General features: G+C 39.0%; 2 protein-coding genes across 8 annotated transcripts; both read right to left on the reverse strand.

Annotated features, from left to right (window-relative positions):
- Positions 1-40: 40 nt before the first annotated feature.
- LOC114159843 (uncharacterized) lies at positions 41-9,501 on the reverse strand. 3 transcript variants are annotated; one of them, XM_028042050.1, is made up of 12 exons: positions 9,236-9,501; positions 5,737-5,905; positions 4,642-4,827; positions 4,424-4,492; positions 4,067-4,200; positions 3,934-3,984; positions 3,580-3,853; positions 2,601-2,686; positions 2,109-2,154; positions 941-1,081; positions 758-863; positions 41-675 (listed from the first exon to the last, which is right to left on the reverse strand). In XM_028042050.1, the coding sequence occupies exons 3-12, from the start codon at positions 4,802-4,804 to the stop codon at positions 432-434; spliced, it is 1,314 nt and encodes a 437-aa protein (XP_027897851.1). In that variant the 5' UTR covers positions 4,805-4,827; positions 5,737-5,905; positions 9,236-9,501; the 3' UTR covers positions 41-431. The 3 variants fall into 3 exon arrangements, with proteins under 3 accessions (XP_027897851.1, XP_027897850.1, XP_027897852.1); XM_028042049.1 differs by having other exon boundaries at positions 4,642-4,831; XM_028042051.1 differs by lacking the exons at positions 5,737-5,905; positions 9,236-9,501 and having other exon boundaries at positions 4,368-4,492; positions 4,642-4,709.
- Positions 9,502-9,604: 103 nt separating this feature from the next.
- Positions 9,605-20,549, reverse strand: LOC114159842 (uncharacterized). 5 transcript variants are annotated; one of them, XM_028042044.1, is made up of 13 exons: positions 16,328-16,451; positions 15,039-15,297; positions 14,808-14,870; positions 13,997-14,130; positions 13,860-13,913; positions 13,383-13,770; positions 12,254-12,339; positions 11,821-11,857; positions 11,615-11,740; positions 11,433-11,528; positions 11,228-11,348; positions 10,955-11,152; positions 9,605-10,737 (listed from the first exon to the last, which is right to left on the reverse strand). In XM_028042044.1, the coding sequence occupies exons 2-12, from the start codon at positions 15,232-15,234 to the stop codon at positions 10,963-10,965; spliced, it is 1,491 nt and encodes a 496-aa protein (XP_027897845.1). In that variant the 5' UTR covers positions 15,235-15,297; positions 16,328-16,451; the 3' UTR covers positions 9,605-10,737; positions 10,955-10,962. The 5 variants fall into 5 exon arrangements, with proteins under 5 accessions (XP_027897845.1, XP_027897846.1, XP_027897847.1 ...); XM_028042045.1 differs by lacking the exon at positions 16,328-16,451 and adding an exon at positions 20,424-20,549 and having other exon boundaries at positions 9,605-11,152; XM_028042046.1 differs by lacking the exon at positions 16,328-16,451 and adding an exon at positions 19,541-20,269 and having other exon boundaries at positions 9,605-11,152.
- Positions 20,550-20,621: the final 72 nt, after the last annotated feature.

A 20,621-nucleotide genomic window follows, 5' to 3' on the forward strand; every position in this document is an offset into this window, starting at 1 on the left:
TTAGAAAAATTAAGGGAATTGTCCCGGCAGACATCTGATGTAAACATTTTAAGCAATTAATTTAAGCAGTTTTTATTTCCACCTTGAAACAAGACAAATGAAAACTTGAAACAACATTGTCAGAAAACCATCTTGTAACATAATTATGTTAAAATTAACAGGAAGACAGTGAGCAAAATGTCATGTTATCTATAAAACAAGATACTTTAGAAAACTTAAAATATAGCCTCTCTATTTACATATAAAAACAATACCCATTCAAAATTAATGGCCATTCACATTATTTTATTCCCTGGGATCCTAGTTTTATTCCACAGATGATCTAAATCTTCTCTTGGCACTGCAATGATAAAATTCTCAACTCCTTTTGTAATTTCTTGCAACAGGAAATGCTTCATCCCTCCCAGAGTTTGCTAAAGTTGCATCACAACCTACATGGATGAACTGAACCGACCGGCTTTCTGAACTTGTAAAAGGCGCAATTTCAAAGTGTAATATTCCTTCTGTACTCTCAAAGCCTCCCTTTGTTCTCTTGCAGCTTCCAGCTGCGTTTTTAGAGTTTCTCTCTGCAGCTGATCCAGATCCATCGTGTCCACATCGGAACCGGTTAAGACCCCCGACGTTGGGGTCTCCACCTGCTCCGAGATGTGAGTGCTGTCCGAATCGCAGATGCTTCTGGGAGGAAAGGGGAAAGCTGTAACCCCGGGCGCATTTGTTCAGATGGCACCACTGAAGTAAATGAACTCCTACAATTTACCTCGTCTCTGACATCGTCTGGGATTTGAATTCGTCCAAGCAGCTCACATCTGTGTGGTTGTCACATGCGCTCGGACCAGGCATGGTCAAAGTTTCAGCAGAAAGCCCTGCACACTTAAAATATTGTAGGTACCGCAAATTTTAACGTTTTTCCACTGATCTTGCGTTTGGTTTGTGTACTCACTCAGTAATTCGTGGATTTTCTGCTCGACCGGTTCTTGTTGGGGAGAAGTGTTCGTGGCCACGTCTGCCGTTTCACTTTCCACCGGTTGCTCGAGCTTTTCATAGTAATTCATCTCTGAATCTCCGTCTCCTTCCTCATCGTCTACGGGAAAGAAAATTTGGTTTAAAGAGAGAAATTTAAGAACCTCAGAGACACACATGAGAATGTGTGTCTCTGCAGGAGGAACAGTTTATCAGACATGGTGAAAATGTCGGTTAGCTTCACCAAAGCATCTCGTAAAACCGTAAAACCTCAAGATGTTAAAAAACAGAAGTGAATACCAAATTACTGTCTTTTACAGCAGAGAATTCATTTTAAATTGGCCTTTTCTGGCAAAAACAGTCAGAGCCAGTAAAATATTATTTTCCACAAATATATACTTTGTGTAAAAGTTAAATAAGGAACAGAGACATCTGTGTTTGTGAGCATAAAGTTTCTTAGGTAAGACAGTGCGGCTTTGCTAGTTTGTTTTTTATGTTTTTAGCAGCTGCTTTGTGGTTTGTGTAGTAGGGCTGTTGTAAATGACTATTTTAGTAGTCTAGTAATCTGTTAATTATTCTGACGATTAATCGCGTAATCGGATAAAAAAAATATTGATAAATGCTGCCATAGCAGCAGTATTAATATCGGATATCAACATCGGCCCAAATGTTCATATCTGTGCATCCCTAACAATTACTTTTCTGTAGTTTAGAAAATTAAACCTGTAACAATAACATATCATTTTTTAAGTTCACCTGGACAAACATTATACAGAAATCTGAAATCATATTCAATTTAATAATAAAGCAGCAGGCTCACAAAGGCACTTCTAACACCCCGGTTTTTATTTTACGTATTAATCTTCAGTCAGTTTAATAGATGAACTCTCGCTTTGCACAGCCTGTGACGTTTTTGTCATTGTGCGCGGCTGGATTTGGCTCCTTCACACACAGAAACACATCCTGACATCATAATGCAACTCCTGGCTGTGTTTCCAGCTAAGCGCGGCTCGTTGTTTTCATGCTCTTTTTCATACGCATTTCTTGATCGCGATTGAAAAATAATATAATCAACCATATAAATTCTGATTTAAAACAAGTTCAAATGAGAAGGTTGTGAAAATATGGATATATTAAAACGTATAAACCTTTGAGTCGATGTACCACGGCGGCGGTCTGACAGCGACTCCTCGTCTGTGAAATGACACAGAAGAGAAAACCTGATTTAACAGAACACCTCCACAGAGTAAAAGGACAATCCAACATCAGCTGGCATATCAGTACTTCATAACATCTAGTTTCATATCAGAAACTAACTTCTTTCTGTGTGAATATAACCAACTCTTCCTCTGATCCATTCGTGTCAGAATATTTTAGTTCATCAATCAAAGCTTTGACTTCTCATGGAGATGAAGAAGGCTTTTTATCCCATTTCTTCTAACGTATTCCTTGACATTTCTATATTATTGCCATTGGGCTGCAATGAAAGTCTGACTCAGAAGGCATATCTTTACATATATGTTGCATTTATAGTGGAAATCTTTCAAAGAGGAAGATATTTACCTCAATAACCAAGAGAGCAGGCAAAAACCTGGGTGATGTTGTAAAAACCATTGGATAAATTCAGCTGCTCATCTTACCATTGACATTCTTTCGAGAAGAACAATGGAGTTCATCTGCAACGCGAGTTTTTCAGGTGTTGAGATGATCAACCTCGGATCCGGTTCTGAAACAGAGGCGGCGTTTTCAGAAATCCATCATTGGTCAGGAGTAGCGATACAAACTCTGACTGAAGGAACAGACTTTGTTTGAATGATTCGAAAGAATATGTCGTTTTAAGGACGCGGATGGAGAAGTAGAGAGACGGCCAGAGGGAGCTGCAGTGTGTCCTTAGATTCAGAGAAAGAGAGGAACTGTGAAAGCATGAGGAGGTCTGGAGTGGCAAAGAGTGGTTCGGGAGAGCTGTTAGACGGCAGTGAGGTGTGCTGTAGGAGTGCATCAAGGCTGGACTCCAAGCCCCTTCTTGTTTCCTCTGATGAGGCTAGACAGGATAACGATGCTCGCAGATGACATTACGATCTGCAATCAGAGCAGGTCGAAGGTAGAGGAAAAGCTAAGGAGGTGAAGGCGTGTGCTGGAAAATGAACGAAGATCGGTTTAAGCACGACCGAATACATGCACACAAATGATACGGGCGCAAGTGGAACGTTGAAGGGAGTAGAAGAGAAGAAGGTAGAGGACTTTAAGTTTTTAGGGTCCATGGCAACGCAGCGATGCTTGGTGTACAGAGAAGAGGTTGAGGAAAACACTGGATGTTGCAGAGCTCAAGATGTTGAGGTTCTCCTCTAGAAGTGACAAGAATGGACAGGATCAGGAATGAGAACATCAGAGGGTCGACTGGTGTTAGATACTTTAGAGTTGGCCATGTTTAGAGGAGAGACAATTATTATGCCGGTAGAAGGATGTTAATGTTGGAGGCTCAGAGGAAGACCAGAAAGCAGGACTTGAAGTTAGTTGGTGTAAAGGCGAAGGATGCAGAGGACAGGATTAAATGGAGACAGATGATTCACTGTGGCAATCCCTGAAGGGAAAATCTACAACAGAAGAAGAAGACATTACCTTTAGGAGCACAGAGGTCTTTATTGTTGTCATCCCTGTTGTCTTCCATTTCATCCGGTTTCTCATCTTGTTTTTCCTCTGGATGGTCTGAGTCGTTTCTCTCTTTCTCTTCCTTGCTCCTCAGTAACCGGCTTCCAAAGCGTGAAGGAATCCCATCGTCGTTCTCAGAGTCGTCCGTAGCTTCTGCTCCTGACTCTCCTGCTCCTGGAGCATCGCATCGTCTTAAATTATGAGCTGGTGTAGCTCCATTGTTCTGAAATGTTTTACCTTTCTTCTGTTGGACGAAAAAATAATAGTGTTATTGAAGAAAAAAAAGAAAAAAACAGGTTTTGCATCCAAGTGTTACTCGCTTACTTTATACGTCTTTGTCCATTTTTTGTATCCCTCAGTGTCCAGAAGGCCTTGCTGTGATGAGGGAAAATGTTCATTAAATGAAGAGAAAAACAGTATTTTATTGAAATAGGTTCATAAGAAAAACCTAGATTACATCAAACCAGTGTTGCAGAGGTTTTCCATCAGAGTATATGCTGAATTTCCATTTTTTAGCTGAGCCTCTTCCTGCAAACTCCTCAAAGGCAGGCGGGGTGAACATGCGGCCCTCACACTCGATACACTCCTCACCTGCAGAGCGAAGTCGTACACGCATCACAGATAAGACGTGGAGAAACAATTAAAAATGAATTTGCTTTTAATATTTACATAGCAGGATGTTTTTCTCATGCATTTGCTGACATAACATTGAAAAATCCCCTAAAAAATAAGGGCATTTCTCCACTAAACCCCGCTACCTTTAGCTTGTTGTCACGATCCGATTAATCATCTTACACAAACTCGACGTTCTTACTTCTCGCCAGCTTTTGGACGTCCATCATTCCCTTCTTGTCCCCACAGCTTACAGGCCACAGTTCTAGATCTTGCAGACAGAAAAGCCAGTTTATTCCTCAGATATTCCTCAGCAATTGAAGCGAATACAAACGTTTTGCTGTCTCAATAAAATACGGTTTGAAATGCTTAAAGTCACGTTTGCTTTCAGCAGCGTGGATTGATTTAAAAACCGGATACCTTCGTGTGTTAGTGACCGGTCGCAGTCGTCTTCCTCGTAATAATAATAATCTTCATCGTCATCGTGATAGTTGATGCACTTTCTTTTTCTTAGATTATGTTCTGCGTCTGAACTTAGTTCTTCCTGTCCAGAGTCGGACCGTAGCAAAGACCTTCTCTTCATTTTCTCCTCTTACTAACTGCAGTCTGCCTTGAGAAAGAAACCGTTTAGAAATTGAAGGAAATGTAGACATAACCAGTTATTCCATAAAATAAAAAAATTAAAAAAAATACTGTGAATACCCATGGTGAACTTTTGTCTCAGCCTTCAAGATTTTAGGTTTCGCTGCGATGAGACAGACTACATTTATTGCAATTGTCAGGTTTTTAATGTAGTGCTGATAAAACAAATTTTCATATAGTTTCTTCTATATTGGCTCAAGTTTCAAACTTCAAAACATGCAACATCAGACAAAGAGAAAGAAAAAGAACCACAGAAATGTTTTTCATAGGTTCATCTCTTTCTTTATAAACTCAATTGTCTCAGTCGGGACAGAACAGGAAAACATTTACAAGTTTTCACACTTTGGTGCATTTTAATGTGATAACGTCTTTAACAATCAAAGGTGATGTATAACACTGGACACAAGACATATCTGCTACTGTTATAAAAAATAATAATAATAATAATAATCATGGTTTCTCATGATTATTTCCATCTGTGAAAACAACAAAACTTTTGCTGATTTTCTTTCCTCTTTTTGCTGTTCATGCATCACGCTCAAACCCAACTAAAGTCTGTTTAAGGCTGAAAACCTAATGGTGATAATCTCGAAACGCCTTTATTCTCTGTACAGTTCAAAACAAACGTGTCTTTCAAGGAAATCTGCAGCATGTTTTACTTACATTTTTATTAGATCCAGAGAATCATATGGGCCTTTGTGTGCCATTGCTCATAAATATAAACTCATAAGTTTATCAGACTTAAGAAAACCGGTATTGGTCGTAAATAAAACTCTTCTTGGTTCATGACTCGTAAAACAATATAAAATTAAGCAAAAACATTTGTACGGTCCAGCATAAAATAATAATAATAAAAAGAATAAAACTCAGTACCTTCACCATGAAATGATTTCATTGCAGGTTTGTGTCCTGGTCCAGAGACGTGCTCAGCTCTCTCTTACACGACACATCTGGATCCTGCTGTCACATCTGCTGCCTCTGGAAAGCAGGCGGTCCTCGTCGGGACCACCGACCTGCTGTCTGTGACTGGCTGGTGGTTTATCTGCAAACAGCCGTCAGTGAACCAAATAACTGCTTTGTTCTTGTAAAGGTTCAGTCAGGATGCGTTCTTGCATCAATGCACAGTATAAGAACTGTATATTACACATGGATGAGGGGATCATTAGTACAAATCAAATACAAAGGCAGCTGAATGACACCTCTGCTGGAGTTTCCCCTCATTTTAACAGTGTTACAATCTCATCATTAAAATGAGAAAGAAAAAACTTGTAAGTGCATCATACGTCTGACTTTTTTTTTTTTCACTTCTCATTTAGATTTATTACTTGTAAGGGAGCAAAAACAAAAAAAAAAAACTTGAGGGATTGTTGCTGCTTTTTGCTCCTCATCCTGAAGATAAAATATAAAATGTAATAATATTCCATCAAATAGTAGAAAAAGTGTTTCATGAAGGCGTATGAAGCCTGTAGGCAGACATTTTTTGATTTTTTTTACCCTCCCCCACACTGACTCAAGCGAAGTCTGCTGCCATCTGATATTTTTACATGATCTACAAACTTTTCTTTGTTTATCTTGTACAGTTTTTAAAGTCTAAGCTCAGATAGGATCATGTTTAGTTTGGTCTACATGAGGTTGCCATGCAGCGTCAACACTAAAACCAGGTGAACTTGGTGCCAGGCTCGTCACGATAACACATTTAGCCAGACGATAAATTGTCCCAGAACTTATTGCGATAAACAATGACATTGTTGTTTTGAGGCAATTTTCAAATAATATAATGTTAATAATGGAAGAACAACACAAGAATACATTTGCAATGATCAATAAACTTTAAATTCTGATGAACATTTAAACATTGGAACTGGATTCTAATCTAATATCCAAAATAAATAAACAAAACAACAGAAGCAACAAATAAAAGGAGTTGTGAAGTCTCTGTAGACAAAATTGTCTTTCAAAAAAAAAAAAAAAAAGGGAGAGTTGAGACCAAAGCACCAGACTGAAGACCATTTATGGTAGGAAGAGAGTGGAAAAATGTTGACATGAAAATTATTGAGCTTGTTTCAGTTTATGGATTCATTGTTTATTGTGACAGGCCTACTTGGTGGGTTTGCGACCTGCACCGTCCCCTCTTCAGACTAGAAGAGGTCAGTAGGAATCGGAGTAGCAGGTATGTGAGGAAGGGACTGTTATGAACAACAAAAACCTTTCTGAAATCATCAGCATATCCAACCTGTTAACCCGTTTGCACTGACACCCTTCGTCAGAAAACCCAAATATTCATGGGTAGCACAACTTGACGCACTTGATTCCTTTATTTTATTTGTCCAAAATAAAGTTAGTACAACTTTAGGATAAGATTGAAACTGTATCAGGCAGGGGGGAAAAAATAATTTTTTTCTTGTAATTAAATGAAACAGATTTTCAGATGGCTAGACATTACTCCCACAAACTTTTTTATTATTGTCTTGCAGATTTTTTTGACAATGTGTTGTGAGCTGAGCCGTCTCCTTCTACCTGCTTTTGCACCAAATTTAACAGTGAAATAAATGAAAGATTGATAAAGACAAAATTGAGAGTTTATAGATTTTGTTTGTTCAAATATATTTTGTAGTTGAATATTCAGACAGCTACACAGTTTACCAAAAATAAAAGTTTTACACTCGCATCTCTTGCTGTTTTATGAGCGTCGCACTGCACTGATAAAATTTGTTGAGAAAAAAGAAGAATGTTAAAAGTTTGGGGAAGACGATGAATAAATTTGATTTGCTGAATGTTCATTTTAACCGACCATAGATAACGTTTTACTGTTCAATTTGATTGATCAAGTAAAAAAAAAAAAAAAAAAAGTGCAGCTCCTCCATTTTTTCCTCATCTACATGGCAAGTCTGTAGTTAAAACCCTCCTACTTCCTTCGCTCTGTGTATTTAACATAATATTTTATTTAATTAGACCGAGATCTTAGATTTATATTACATATCATAATTGTAGCGACGTTTCTCTCCTAGATGTTTAATCTGAAGGCAGGCTTCCACATTTAGTCTGTTTAAAACGTAACCCTTTAAAACGAAAGAGGTTTATTTTACAACTAAATAAGTAAAACTACACCTTTAGGGAAGACGTCACCACAATGTTATTTTTTAAGCAACTTTTATATCTGCTGTTTAAGTTTGACAAGCTGGCGATTCGATCTACTCTTTATTTTCGGAAAATATGAGCCTTTTTTTAAAAGAAAGGCAGGCTAGTTCACAAGGTTACGTTTGTTAATAAAATAAAAAAATTTTTTTATTGTGGTTTAAAATAATTATCATATACTAGTATAAATATTTTTGTAAACGTTTAATGGTTTAGTAAATGCCTTGATGGTAGATCCAGATATCCTTGTATGGAAGTAAATATGTGCCATCAGGATCTGAATTGAAAATGCCTCTGAAATTTGAATGTTGTATATTTGTACTTACTTTTTCAGTAATATTCCTTATCCTTGACTTTATTAGTATTATTTGGTTGGATTTAAGGGGCTGCTGGTTTATCCGATACGAGCCGAGCGCAGCGCAGAGAAAAAACAACTCTCAAAGTTAAAAATATAGATAAACCGTCTCTATAATTAAACTATTCTACTTTTTTATTTTAATTGTAATTTTAGACAGGTTTTGTTTAAAGATTCTGCGGGTCTGGCACAGACCAGGTCCGGAAGCGTTTGATGAAACTGAACTCTGCTTTCACAGGAAGTGGTAAATCTCAAATAAGTCGTGATTCGACGAATTATTTGAAACATCCGTTTCAAATAACATGTTCAGACGACAGTATTTGGTATATGTTCAGGTGGCTTTCTCTATATTTTAACTTCAATCAGTCAATTATTTACTTTCCCTTTTGTATTAATAAAGTATTTTTGAATTTGAAATCTACTCTCTCTCTCTCTCTCTGTGATGTTAAAAATTCGTCTGTTGACCTGAAACATTTCAGTGTGACGACATATTAAGCAGCCCGTTAATTTTAGAGCAACTGTCAAAAAAAACTGAGGAATTTCTTTTTCTACTCACCATCTTGCAACCAACAATATTTGAAAGCCACAAATCAAAAATATCTTTAGTTAACTTTGCTACTGTCTGTCATCAACCCTTAAATGTAATTTATTCTCCTTTTGTCACCGGTCCGCCCCTTTCCGTCCAAACAGAATTACGAAATATACTTCAAAAACAGTTAAGTCTTCCAGAGATACGTCCACTGGACGGATATTTTGTTTTCAGGCAGCTATCAAAATGATTTCCCTCCTACGCGTTGGTCCAATTCACTTATCTGTGGTTCTTACAAAAAAAACCAACTTGACATTAATTCAAAAAAGTCTTAAGAACCAAAGAAAACTTACGAATCAACAGCGAACGTCTTCCCTCTGCTGAGAAACGAAACGGAAACTTCAGCTGCAGACACGCCCCACATCGTCTTCCTCCTCTGAGAACCAGACGGATCGCAGCATGCCTGAATTTAAGAGAGTGATTCATGGAGAAACCACAGCAACAGCGCAGAGCCGAGAGACGCGCAACAACGTCCAAGGGTTAAAAAGGAAACCAGCTGTTTCCTGGCATAACAAACAATAAATAAACTTTTCAGACAGAAAAAAAAGTTGTGACATTTTAAAACAGAATACGTCATTGCTTCAGATGCTTTACGCATCGCCGGTCACCACTTGTGTGCTTCAGCTGTCGTTGAAGAAAATAAATAAAACGGGAACAAGAAGTTTGGTTAATTATTTAATACAAGAAGAAAAGTGAGCAGAAAACTTGAGACAGACCTGGATACAGCAGCATTTGACATGTATACTAAAAAACAGAGACATTCTTAGCACAGTGTGAGGAAAAGCACCAAATGCAAAATACAGTCAAAAGAGCTATAAACAGCTGAATGAATGAGATGTAACAGTAAATATTTATTTTCTCCTCAGGGTTATTCACAGGTTTGTAATTATGGTATTTGAAAACACCTCTTTCAAAACTGTAAGATAACAAACGGGTTAGAGATTTCAGATTTCCAAGATTGCTTGCCAGTTTTGCACTTATAGGTAATAATAATAATAATAATAATAATAATAATAATAATAATAACATCTTGACCTTGAAAGGTGACCTTCGGAGGTGACCTTCTGGCAATCATGTTTGGGAATTAGAAAAAGAAATACTTTTCAACCTGTAAATGCTACTTATGAAAAGTGGAAAATCACCCAACATTTTCTTAACTTGTCATGTTTGAATGCGAGCTATGTAAAGACGTCGAGATAAACGGAGCTTAAGTCGTGAAACGGCGTAAAAGAATTTGATAAAAATAAAACTATAAATACCCAAATCCTCACTAGTAAAATACAAACTGATTACATGAAGAAAAGTGAAGCTTAAACAACCGCTGCAGAGCTGTTTGGAGAAATGAGAGACCAACGTTTTTGGTCGTCAAAGTAATAATGCCGGTCAGAACCGGAGCAGAAATTACATCTAACTGAATGCAGGCAGACAAAATTTTAGTGTTTTGAATTACCGTTTATAAAACAAAGAATTACTCACCAGCAGGGTGAATTACAGGTAGGCGGGGCAAACAACAGAGGGCTTTTAAATTCCACTGTGGGGTGCCGGTTAGATACGTTTTTAAGCTGCTGTGCTCAGCTCTTCTCATTTCCTCCACTTTTCTGTAAACTTCAAACTATATCATCGCTACTTTCTGTCTTGTCTCTTTGGCAACTTTCAACTGTGACATTTTCTGATAAAAAAAAAAGAGTGATATACAATGTGGAACACATTTAAAAAGAAAAGTTGTAAAAATGATCCAATAGGCACATTGTAAAAAAGAAGGTTAACTGGTCATTTACGATGTTGACACTAAAACCTTTCTCGTCAGTTTCTTTTTTTACCCCTCCAGGGGGTCTTTTGTGGGCTCTAGTGTCCCTTATATGACAGAAGATTGACTGACAGGAAACGGGGAAGGAGAGGAGAGGGGGCAAGACGTGCGGCAAATATCGTCGGGTCCGGGAGTCGAACCCGCGACGGCCATGTCGAGGACTCAAGGCCTCCAAATACGGGTCGCGCTAACCGCTACACCACGCCCTTCTTGTCAGTTTCTTAAGTTGTTTAGCATCAGTGTGTAACATTCCTCTTGCAGTTTTAAAACTTTAAGCTGCATCTTTATTTTTTCCTTCTTCAGCTGATTGATATCCATTGCATCCACGTCGGAGCCGCCTGAGACCCCCGAAGCTCCGTCCTCCATCTTCTCTGAGACATTCGGACAGTCTGAGGCTCTGATGCTTTGGGGGGGAGAAGAAAAATTTGTTTGGTATATTTGCAGAGTTTGTTCACTGAAGCAATGCGTTTCATCTCACCATGTCTCTGACCTTTCTGATTCTGCTTCGTCATGATCCGGTTTGGCTTCATCTGCGTCCTTCTCATTAACCTCTTTATTGACAAACGGAAGCAGCAGGCTTACAGGTGCAACAGAAAGATCTGTTAAGTAATCAAAAAACAATAAAATGAAGGTTTCTGCTGCTTCTTTTTTTTATTACTGATCTAATTAGTTTCTGAACTCACACATCGGGTCACTTGTTTGGTTCTTGACAAGTGGACTTGAGGTCATCTCTGCATCTTGAGGTGACCTCATATCCAACACTGTATCTTTCTCCTCATCTTAAACAATGCCAAAATATAATAAATCTACTTAAATATTTTCAAAAAGACTCACGAAAGCTTTGTTTTAACTAACAGAGCCTTACCTGTCTTGTCACCGTTGCTACTAACGACGAGCTCTGCAGAGGAAGCGCCGAGGTTCTCATTGATCAACTGGTTTCCTTCAGTCTCCTCAATGTGTGCGTTTTCCTCCAAAGGCTCACACCAGGCACCTGTTCACAAGCAACACAATAAAATACTTACTTTGTTTAAATGAAGGGGATTTGAGAAGTTACTTGAGTTACTCACAAACCTTTCGGACGCCATTTCTCCTTACAGGCTCTCCACCTCTGCAAAAGAACGCACAATGAGTGCAAAACAAGCAGAAAGGCTCCATAAGCTGAAGGAATGTAAAAAAATAAAATAAAATCAACCAAAACAAATTTAAAATAAAAGTCAGCAACAAGGACGAATCAGAGCTAATATAACAGAGCTACTTCGACATACTGCCACCGTGAGGACCGTGATGTATGCAAACTTCTGACTCACTGAGGTCACTCTTGCTATTTTGTTCCCCTCAGTTTTATTTTCTTCACAGCACGACTTCGCTGTTTCCAATCGATTTGACGGTCAATTGCAAACTTTTTTCTGTTCGTTTCAAACATATAAAAATGTGTTTGAAACAAAATTCACATTTAAACAATCTGCATGCGGTCTACCATCACTACCTCTGCTCTCCGACTCACCTCTGAAAGCCTTCTGACGATCACTTTAGTTTTCCTCTTCATCTCCTGCTCCTCGGCTCCGGCAGCGTCCGAGTCCTCGTGTCTTTCTGCAAAACAGAAGAAACATTCAGAAATACAAACTCTTGAAAAGCTGCGTACAGCCTTCAAACTCGCTCACATTTGAATACACGACAGCAAACGGCAATGTAATTTAATGGCATTTTGTTTTCCCAAACAGATTTTCTTCAGTGATTTCAACATTTACTTTCTGATCATGACTGAAGAGAAGCATCCCCACAGGATGGTGCAGCTATCGCCTTGTATTACTTACTAAGGATCATTTATCTGGAGGAGTGAAATCTATTTCCCCCTTTGAAGAAAGAAAACACTTTTTTTTTAGGTTTTATGACCATCAATTATTTCGAGTGAGTCATTAACAAACTTCACTGATTAATTGAATTTGTTTGAAGATTTAATTTGTGTAAAATCAGGATTTCGTATCCTATGATAGTATATTTGGGCCACTCTAGATGCAAAAAAAATGGAGGAGTAAATTTCCGTCAAAAAAGTTTCAGAAACTTTCTAGAAAAAACGTTTTGACTTTTGAAGAAAAAAAAAAAGTTGAAAATTTTCAAGTTTTGAAACTCAAACTTGCACCTTTTTTTTTTTTGCAAAAAAATATCAGATTAAGATGAAAATTTCTGAGAATAATCTAAAAAATTGCTGAGATTTTTTGACGAAAATTTACTAATAACCCATAGTAGGTTTCCATTGTTCAGAGTGACATTAGCCTAAACATGATAATACATTAAATTAGAAAATGGTTACAATATTATTAAGAATATTTGTAATTTAGCGAGAGAAAACAAGTGATTAAAATCGGATTTTGTATGTTCAAATAAAAGTTTGAGATTTAATTTTTAAATCACATCCTCCAATCCCATCTACCATGTAAAATAGTTTGCTTTCTAGTTAAATTAAACAACTTGAAACGTATCTAATTTTAAGAGTGAGAAGAAAAATTTCAAGTTTTTAAGGAGAAGAATAAAACCATATCTCTCCAAATTTACAGAAAAGCAAGGCACCAATCCTTCTACCAACACTGGTATCAGCAGTAACTTCAATAAATGATTTTTGTGGGAAACATCACCTCTGGCATCGCCGTGGTCGTCGAGGTAATCAGCATCAGCAAGCATATCCCCGTTGTCCGTTTTATTTTCGTCCTCAGCATCTCCTGAGTTTATACCGTGTTCATTATTTCTCTCATCCGGATCATCTCTATTTTTTTGGTCTCTCTTCAGAAACTCGTCACTGTCGGACTGCTTGTGGTCATCTTTAATATGACTTCCCTCAGGATCCTGTACAAGCTGTACTTCTGCCTCTACTGCCTCTCCAGGAGGGTTAAAGCCTCCTGGGGAGATGCTTTTCTGGGTCACCGAGGTGGAAGATCTCTTATATTTACTGCGCTTAGATCCCTGGAACTTGTGGAAGCTTTGTGTTGGCTTGCTTTCCATTTTTCCTGATGAAACCGTAACCTTCTGTTGTAGGAATTGGGAATGAGTTAAACTCAGAATAAACATAATTACTTAATAAATCATTTTGCTAATGCTAAATGTAGGAACAATACCCTCATAGGCTCGGCTCCTCTTCTTTTATATCCAGTTGTGGACAGAATACCTTTCTGTAAGATCCAACATATGTCGATTAACTTTTGTTTAGGACTTTATCGATTTAAGTTGACAAAACAGAAAAATAATTAATTACCGCAAACCAATGGGTCAGAGGTCTTCCTTCATGGCATATGCTGGTTTTCCATTTTTTGCACGCTCCTCGTCCTGCAAACTCCTCAAAGGCCGGGGGAGTAAACCACAGGCCCCGACACGCTATGCAATTCTCACCTAAAATCAGACCAAAATCATAGATTATATAGATTGTGACAGACACCAGCCCCACTCACAATCCTGCAAGTAAGTGTGTTTAAATAATGGATGGATGGATATTTAAATTGGAGCTAAATATTTAGCCTGGAAAATAAATTTTAAGTTTGGTGCCATCTTGTTAACTACATAACCATATACTTAGCTTGCTAACTACATAGCCAAATATTTAGCTTGCTAGCTACATAACCAAATGCTGAGCTTGCTAACTACATAGCCACATATTTAGCTTGCTAGCTACATAACCAAATGCTGAGCTTGCTAACTACATAGCCAAATATTTAGCTTGCTAGCTACATAACCAAATGCTGAGCTTGCTAACTACATAGCCACATATTTAGCTTGCTAGCTACATAACCAAATGCTGAGCTTGCTAACTACATAGCCAAATATTTAGCTTGCCAATTTATAGTCACATATTTAGCCTGCTAACTACAAACCAAAATATTTGGCTTGCCAACTACGTATTTAGTTTGGAACTGTGACAGGCCAAATAACTCAAATTATTGCTGTTATTATTTGGCTGTGTAACATCCCAAACGGCACCTACTCATAATCACACCGATATTCTTCTACAATTTCATACATATTATTAAAAATACTTTAAATTGCATGTTTGTATAATTTCTTTTTCTCACCTTTTTTCAGCTTTTCTATATCCATAATACCCTCTTTGTTTTCACAAGTCACAAACCAGATTCCTAGGAGGACAAAAGCCACAAATGATAGAACAGTTTATTTCTACATTCATTATCAGAACATTAAAAATGTATATTAACTGTGAAATAATTACACTTTAAATGCTTGGTAAGACTTTTCTTTTACCCCAAAAACAAACAAAAAAGATGAACGCAAAATATAACACCTACCCTGAAAAAACTCACCATTTTGCTTTGTAATGCCATTCTCTTTAATCAAATTCTTCTTCCCATCACATTGGTTACTGTATACATTAAGAGTTTTAACTCTTGCTTGCCTTAAGCCAAACTTTCTGTCCCCAAATTTCTCTTCCACTTCCTCCTGTACACAACAGGATTTCAGCAAAGGCCTTCTTCTCTTCGACATATTTTCTTGCCAAACAATTTTCCGCCTTGGAGCCGGGTCTAAAGAAACTATTTCAGGAGAAGTCTGGGAAAATAACACGAAAAAACACAGTATAGTAATCATGAATGACGTTTTGGTTCATGCCAAACATTTCTCACAAGTTGAATATCCCCGGTATTTTATTTCCTCCATCCCCCTTTTTCTGCTGGTCATGTTCTTTCAACTTTAAATTTTGAGCGAAGTTCTGTATTTTTGTTCAGCCAGACAAAACCACTGTTTGCATTCAGATACATTAATGAATCCCAACAACCTTGGTGAAAATATTTCAATAAAGAAAGCACAAACTTCCTATTTATTGTGCATTTCCTACAACATACAGAGATAAATTCTTATAAAAGTCTTTATGTTCATAGATACAAATTAAAGTGATCACAACTGCCCAGAAACTGATAATGCACCGATTTTAAATTTAAGCTGAGCACAAAGGCTGTTCTGAAACACGTCTCACGGGTTTTAATTACTAAAGAACTGAAAATTATTCTAATTTTCCTCTCCATTAAAGCTGATTCAATTCAGCTTCAGATCTTAAATCACCGTCAGTCTTAATTATGTCTACAGATAAAATGACTGTTATCCCAATTAGAGCTGTGATTTTTCTCGTTCTGGAGTGAGATAAGCAAGATTCGCGGTTGAAATTTCAATATAGCAGAATTGTGAAACGCCCTCTGTGAGTTTAAACAATTATTGGGGAAAATCAACCGACATTTTACATCATGTTGGACAATTGAAATCGGAGAAAACGGCTTCAAAAGAGAGATGTTATTGATATTTGTTGTTTCACACGCCTGGGGGGAAAAAAAATCCATGTTTTTCCCCAGACACGAAATATGAGTTTGTGTTCATCCTGGGAGCAGCAGAACTCCTCCAGTAATCTGCGCCGCCTCGCGGCTAGCATCCCAACAACTAACAAACAAGAAGGAGTCGCGCGCGTAGCTACAGCTGTTCGTTTAACGGAACAACTTAATCCTAACTCGGAAATCACGTCCACCTTTTTTCTTTTTAATGTCCATGCTGCGACGGTGGAAAAATTACAGTCCCGGCTGCGTCCGCTCACCTGAAAACACCGGAGTGAAAACGCCTCTCGCGGTTGGAGCTGCGTTAGCGGCTGCACTCAAAAGCCACGCGCGCGTGCTGAACACGTTGCTACGTTACGCTGCTACGTCGGTGACGTCGATTGTTTTGGCTTTCTCGAAACTTCTTCTTCTTCTTCTTCTTGGTTTTTATTGGCGGTTGGCAACAAACTTACAGTAGCATTACCGCCACTTACCGGTATGGAGTGTGGTTCGAGTTCTCGAAACTTTATTGACAACATCGTATTTATGTGTTACATCAGGGGTCTCAAACTCGCGGCCCGCGGGCCAACTGCGGCCCTCGGGACGATAGTTTGTGGCCCCCGCCTTAATATGAAAGTTTAATGTTAGTGCGGCCCGCGAGTTTGATATAATTGGCACTTTTCAGTGTTTTGTGCGGAGCTGAACGAACTTACCAATCACGGTGGAGTATATTGCTCTCGGGGGCGGGACATCGGCCGGGCCTATTTGTCATTATTTGCATGCGGTACATGCCCAATTTCCGCTACCGCTCCCGCTTCACGTGCTTCAGCATCCAGTCTAGACCCGGAAGTTGCTGATCAGTGTAACGTAATTAAGGTTAGGCGCTGTAATGGGTTGTGTTTAAGGGAGGAGAGGAGGCGGCAGATTCGTCAGGACGGTCAAAAACTCACAACCATACTGGTACTGGGAATTCCACAGTGTTGTCCTTTAAAGAGACACTACACAATTACGGCTGTTACAGCGCCTGACTATGGCCAAATATGGTAATAGGCAATCAGAAATATTCGGCTGAGGAGACCGTGTGTGTGAATGCGGCCCAGCCTCACCCAGACTCTACCTCCAGCGGCCCCTGGGTAAATTGAGTTTGAGACCCCTGTGTTACATGCAACACGTGACTGATAAAGCTAGATAGAAGAGCTCCCAACCAAATATGGGATGTTTCCTCCTAGAACTTCTTGTTTAGGACTCAAATATCAAATCCATCCCCAACAAGAAAGCTGTTTAAACAACAAATATTTTTTTAAGATTAATAACTTCTATGGATGTTTTCAGTCACCCCTGGTACTTTGTAAATCTGCTGTTGTTGGCTGGTCAACAGCCAGTGTTTCTGTATGTCCTACAATTTTCAATAAAACAAACAAAAAAACACAATTAAAATTGCATGAAACACTTGATGTTTTATGTAATTCGGACCGGTTCAGAAATGTGTGCACACGTATTGTGAGTATATGTTAGCTTTTCGGTATTGAACGTTTTTCGCCTACTGTTTAGATAGCAGGGAAGAAAAATGCTAATGCCGATTCTCTCGATATGGCTCATATAGTAGAGTTTAGATGTTTTGGGGGTTTTTTTCGATGTGTTTATCATAATAGAAAACAACTGATGTTCACAATACATTGCGGAGGCATTTTAATTATTTTTTTTTACCCCTCCAGGGGGTCTTTTGTCCCTTATATGACAGTAGGCTGACAGGAAACTGGGAAGGAGAGGGGGGAAGACATGCGGTAAATGTCGTCGGGTCCGGGAGTCGAACCCGCGACGGCCGCGTCGAGGACTCAAGGCCTCCAAATATGGGTCGCGCTAACCGCTACGCCACCACGGCACGCCCTGCGGAGGCATTTTAAAGCTAAAAGATCAGCTGCAGAAGATCTTTCCTGCCAACAGCCATCAATGACTCTTTGAAGAATCTAAATTAATAAGCTACAACAACGTTTATTTTCCCTTTGGGATTAAGAAAGTATGTCTGAATTTGAATCGAATTGAATTAATACAAATAGATGGTTTTCCTGTATCTATAACACAAGTGCAAACGTTACCGGAGTACTGACCGCTCACTAAGAAAATGCCAAAATTACTTAAACCCTACCTAATTTGTCAAATTTAGTTTTTGACGCTTTCACTTTGTTTTGTTTTTGGGGTTTTTTTGTTTGTTTTTTGGGGGGTGGAGGGTTTGCAGCACATGTTTATGCATATCAAGAGCCTGTTCAGAATAACCAGTGTGGTCATTGGCCATTTAAACAGATTTTATGTTTGAAGGGCTGGGTTATGTTCTTTTTTGTGTGTGTGGTTTAAAGTTGTCTGAGTGGAATGTGACTGGTGATGTCATTCCCTTGCTTTGATCTGACAGTGATGTAAGAGATGATGTCATTGTCAGAATCTGCAGTGCCTTTTGTAACAGACACACACAAAGCAGAAGTCATAGAACCAGAAACCACTGCTGAACAGAAGCTGCTAAGAAGCTGCTAAGACGAGAAAATATGGGTCAAAAAGAAAGCTCAACTTCTACGGAAACCAGCAACGCAGAAATGAATGAGACAAATACTCAACCAAAGGAGAGAAGGCGATCCCAACATCGGAAACGAAACAGCAGAGACGTAGAACTCAAAAATTTGGATCAGTCTGGACACACATCTCACAAGAACAAAGGGAGAAAAGTGGAGGAGAACAATTTAAACGATAAAAAGCAACCCCGACAGAAGAAATCGAAGAGCATAGCCACGGATCTCCATATGTTGGGTGTGACTGAACAGACAAAAGACAAAAGCAAAGGGAGAGAAGTCAAAAGTTTGGAGGAAATCAGCATGCCGGAAAGGTATCGGGCCAGTTTTAATGCAGGTAGGAAGTCGAAGAGCGAAGGTCAAAGAGCCAAAACTTTGGATCCGACAAAACAAAGAAAGAAAGACTTAGGAGTAAAATTTTGGAAGGAGACCGACAAGCCAGGATTGCCTCTGGTGGATTTTAATTCAGATGAGAGACAGCGATCTCGACAGAGAAAATCTAAGAGCAGAGACCACCGTGATTCAAAATCTTTAGGTCCAACCACAGAGAAGAAGCAAAAGAGCAAAGTGAGAAGAGCCAAAAGCTTGGAGGACCTCAGCTCGCTGGGACAGTATGTGTCCAGTCTCGATTCGGATGGGAAAACCCAGTCGGGACAGAGGTCACCAAAGAGCAAAGACCCAGACAGCAAAACGTCAAAGGATAAAGCAGAAACGACCATTTTCAATACATACAAAGCACTCAGGTTGATCGATAAGCAACTTGAAAGAATCACGAAAAATCAGGAATGCCTCATCACGTTGTCCAGAAACATCCAGAGCTTTAAGGAACAAGTTAAGACAATTAGGAGTTCCACTTCAGAGAGGCGGAATAAGCTGTGGGACAAGTATGAGGACTGGCAGAAAGTGATCCAGGGTTTTGATTATCCTCTAGCGCACCTTGGAGCCATGATGAATGTAGATATGAATTTTCTGAAAAGGCTTAAGTTCTTGGATTACATCATAGTCAGCATGGACACCCTCAAGGAAAGTTGCAGAAAACTGGAGAAGGAAAAGGACATCTCAGTGGTGAAACACCAAGAAGAACGAAAGAAGCTTCTCGATGACAGGGTCAATTTGGAAAAGGTGCAAAAACGCCTGGAAGACATGTTTCCTGCCATAAAGAAGAAAATGAGGAGAAAAGAGAGAGAATCGCACAGAGCCAACAAGGGAACACAGACACAATCCCACTATGAATCTTCCATGATGCTATCAAATCTGATGGCGCAAATTCACACATCATTCTCACATTTTGCACAGAATTTCCAACACTTATCATTATAATGTCATTATAGGACAATTCCCACACGTCCCCCCTTCCCTAACTAACCTTTTCCACAGCCAACGTCTGATGCGTTGCAGGTTCTGTGAAATTATGAGAACCTGCAACTTGTGAAACATCTGCATCTTCCACAAAAAAATAAAAAATAATCCAACACTTAGTTGTTGGTGTGGGTTTCCCTGGGAGAGCCAGGTTTATCCCACATGTCCCCATCCCTTTTAGTGGTTTCTAAAGGGAGCGTAACAGATTAATGATGCAAAATGAATCTGTTACATGTGTGCCAGATTGTGTCATGTTCTGTGTTTTTCTGTGTATTTATTTAGAGTTTTCTGTGTCCCTGAGTCTCCATGTTGTCCTGTCTCCCTTTGATTACTCCCAGGTGTTTGTTTCTCCTTGTCGCTACCTGCAAAGAGCCCTGGTTTCCGCTCTGCAGTGCTGCCTTGGTTATTGGACTACATTTCTAGATCAGTTCTGTCATTAAATATTCTTTATTTCACTTACCTGGATCTCCTGGCGTCTACCTCACCACCTCAACACCACCGCAATTCCTGACAGAAGGACCCGACTAGAAAGTATGGTGAGGCTTGCTCAATATGGATCCAGCGGGATTAAAGAAAACCATTAGGACCTATGTAGAGAAGGTGGCGAAGCCTTATTCCGCCCCTCAGCGTCTGGGCATTGCTACTCGCCTGGTCCTTA

Source organism: Xiphophorus couchianus, chromosome 16 (genome assembly GCF_001444195.1).
Source record: "Xiphophorus couchianus chromosome 16, X_couchianus-1.0, whole genome shotgun sequence".
In the NCBI taxonomy this organism is placed as follows: domain Eukaryota; kingdom Metazoa; phylum Chordata; class Actinopteri; order Cyprinodontiformes; family Poeciliidae; genus Xiphophorus; species Xiphophorus couchianus.

Excerpts from the sequence above, each read along its gene's own strand:
- LOC114159843 (XM_028042050.1), bottom strand. The coding sequence starts at position 4,804 with ATGAAGAGAAGGTCTTTGCTACGGTCCGACTCTGGACAGGAAGAACTA. Across the intron at positions 3,854-3,933 it reads AATGGACAAAGACGTATAAA|AAGAAAGGTAAAACATTTCA; the intron begins GTAAGCGAGTAA and ends TTCGTCCAACAG. Across the intron at positions 676-757 it reads CAGACGATGTCAGAGACGAG|AAGCATCTGCGATTCGGACA; the intron begins GTAAATTGTAGG and ends CTTTCCTCCCAG.
- LOC114159842 (XM_028042045.1), bottom strand. The coding sequence starts at position 15,234 with ATGTCGAAGAGAAGAAGGCCTTTGCTGAAATCCTGTTGTGTACAGGAG. Across the intron at positions 13,914-13,996 it reads CTCTGACCCATTGGTTTGCG|AAAGGTATTCTGTCCACAAC; the intron begins GTAATTAATTAT and ends TGGATCTTACAG. Across the intron at positions 11,858-12,253 it reads TCGTCAGAAGGCTTTCAGAG|AGGTGGAGAGCCTGTAAGGA; the intron begins GTGAGTCGGAGA and ends GTTCTTTTGCAG.